Raw genomic sequence first — 2226 nt, 5'->3', positions numbered from 1 at the left:
CAGATTCACATTGTCCATTACAACTCCCACTTTGGCAGCATCAGGGAGGCGGCGAGGGAGCCAGGAGGCTTGGCTGTGCTGGCTGCATTTCTCCAGGTGACGCTGGTGGGGCAGGGAAGGAGCGGCCATGCCGTGTGGTTTGCACCTTGCTTGGAGGTCATGGGGTGACCCCTGGCTCCTGCTTGGAAAAGCCCACTGGCCCCCAGGCTGCAGGACCGACCCACACCAACACACAGCGGTTCTCATGAGTCCTTTCAATTGCTATTCCAGGCTGGGTCAGAGGAAAACAAGGCTTATCAACACATCCTTGAATATTTGGACGAGGTCCATGAGGAAGGTAAAAAAAGGGGGGGGAACTTCCTTGATTCGCTTGCTGGCCAAGGAGCCACCTGCAGTGCAAAGGGACGGGGAGGGGGGAGGGGGCACACCCCAGGCTGGCTCGAGGCTTTGGCACCTGCCCACCCCCTGGCTGGACGAAGCTTTCTCATGCCTCCCTGACTGGTGACCCACAACTGCCTCCTCATCCTGCCCCCCAACCCTCCCTCCCTCCCTCCCCCCCACACACTCTGGGACCGGCAGTGCCGGAGGGACCCAGGGAGAGTTTCCACTCTGCTTCCTCCAGCAGGCAACAAGAGCCGCCCCTGTGGCTCCTGGGCTTGGACAGGGACTTCCCGGCCTGTCTCCCATCCCCTGGCGGGGGGGGGAGGGCAGATGAGCTCCCAGAGGGAACTCAGCACTCATTCTTCTGTGCCGCGGTCCCTCCTCTGAAGAAGAGAAGAAGAGATTGGATTTATACCCCGCCATTCACTTGGAGTCTCAGAGCGGCTTACAAACTCCTTTCCCTTCCCCTCCCCACAACAGACACTCTGTGAGGTGGGTGGGGTTGAGAGAACTCTGACACAAACGGCTCTTTTTCAAGGACAGCTGTGCCAGAGCTTGTGACTGACCCAAGGTCACATCAGCAGGTGCAAGTGGAGGAGTGGGGAATCAAACCCGGTTCTCCCAGATTAGAGTCCGCACACTTAACCACTACACCAAACTGGCCACCTCCCCCACCAGGCAGTGGGAAATTGGCCTGCCCGTGTGTGTGTGTTGGTGGTCCCCCCCCCCCCCGCCCCAACTCTCCTTCCTGGAGGAAATGGAGTGTGTCCCAGAAGCCTCTGCGACACCGCAGATGTCCCTTGGGAGGCCTTGTAATGTCTTGTACCTGATGAAGGCATAGAGAATACTCAAGTAACATCCAGGCACCCTACAGAGCAAACGGTTCAGGTTATTGACATCTCAAGACACCTCCACACACATGGAGCAGGAACCACTGGGTTGTGTGTGTGTGCGTGTGCGGGGCGGAGGTATTTGTGAATCCCCTGCATTGTACAGGGTCCTGGAATAGATGACCCTGGCGGCCCTTTCCAACTCTGTGATTCTGTGATTACTAGTAAAACACCCAGGTAATAAATACTTTACCCCCCCCCCCCTGAAGTAACATCACAGGACAAGCCACATATTCCTGGTTGCTTCTGGGTCCTCCACTGAGCCACATATGGCTTCGGCAGGGTTCTGATTCGAGTCAGACCTGTCCTCCTGATGCCAGTCCTGGGTGTCCATCAGGGAGAGACTTTCAGTTCTGATTTCAGAAGGCCAAAAGAGGCATTCCAGCGCCTCTCCCCACTCCACTGCCTTCGACTGAACTTTCTGCTCGTTCATTCCAAATTGCCTTTTTTTAAAAGTTGGGAGCACGTGAATGCCCCTGAATCCCACTATATTTAGACCTCATGCTACTTGCATCCCTTCCTCGAGCATTCAAGATGTCCCACTTTGGTGTACGTCTTTCAACGTCTCTGTGTGTGACCCCAGTGAGAGTGTTTTGTTGCTGTTTTTTCCCTTCCCAGGAGAGGAAGCCTCGATAGTGGGGTTTGATATAGCCAAGCTGCTTCCTGACAACCTCAATTCCTATTTTCGCTACAACGGTTCCCTGACCACCCCTCCTTGCTATCAGACAGTGAACTGGACGATCTTTAACCAGACGGTTCTGCTGTCCCAAGAGCAGGTCTGTCTATCCGGGTTGGGGACAGCACGGTGGGGTGGGGTGTGTGTGGGGTCTCTCTGGAAGTCTGTACCCTGAACGCTACCTTTGTCTCGCCTGGCAACTGACTCCTCCCCTGACCACAAGGATTCTGCCCCTCCCCTGAAATAGTTGTGGCTTTGAATCCGTGGGGAGGAGTCCCG

The 2226-nt window shown here is 55.8% G+C and overlaps 1 protein-coding gene across 1 annotated transcript in view; it reads left to right on the top strand.

Annotated features, from left to right (window-relative positions):
- The window catches only part of LOC107109164 (carbonic anhydrase 9-like), a 29168-nt gene that overhangs the window by 15612 nt on the left and 11330 nt on the right, over positions 1 to 2226 (top strand). The window contains exons 5-7 of the mRNA XM_015409737.1: positions 4 to 96; positions 271 to 337; positions 1890 to 2047. Coding sequence (XP_015265223.1) covers positions 4 to 96; positions 271 to 337; positions 1890 to 2047 — 318 coding nt within the window. The remainder of the gene's footprint in view (positions 1 to 3; positions 97 to 270; positions 338 to 1889; positions 2048 to 2226) is intronic.

Source organism: Gekko japonicus, unplaced genomic scaffold (genome assembly GCF_001447785.1).
Source record: "Gekko japonicus isolate JY-2015 unplaced genomic scaffold, Gekko_japonicus_V1.1 scaffold5112, whole genome shotgun sequence".
NCBI lineage: Eukaryota > Metazoa > Chordata > Lepidosauria > Squamata > Gekkonidae > Gekko > Gekko japonicus.
The sequence above is the reverse complement of the archived record's forward strand: the minus strand, read 5'-3'. Positions and strand labels throughout refer to the sequence as shown.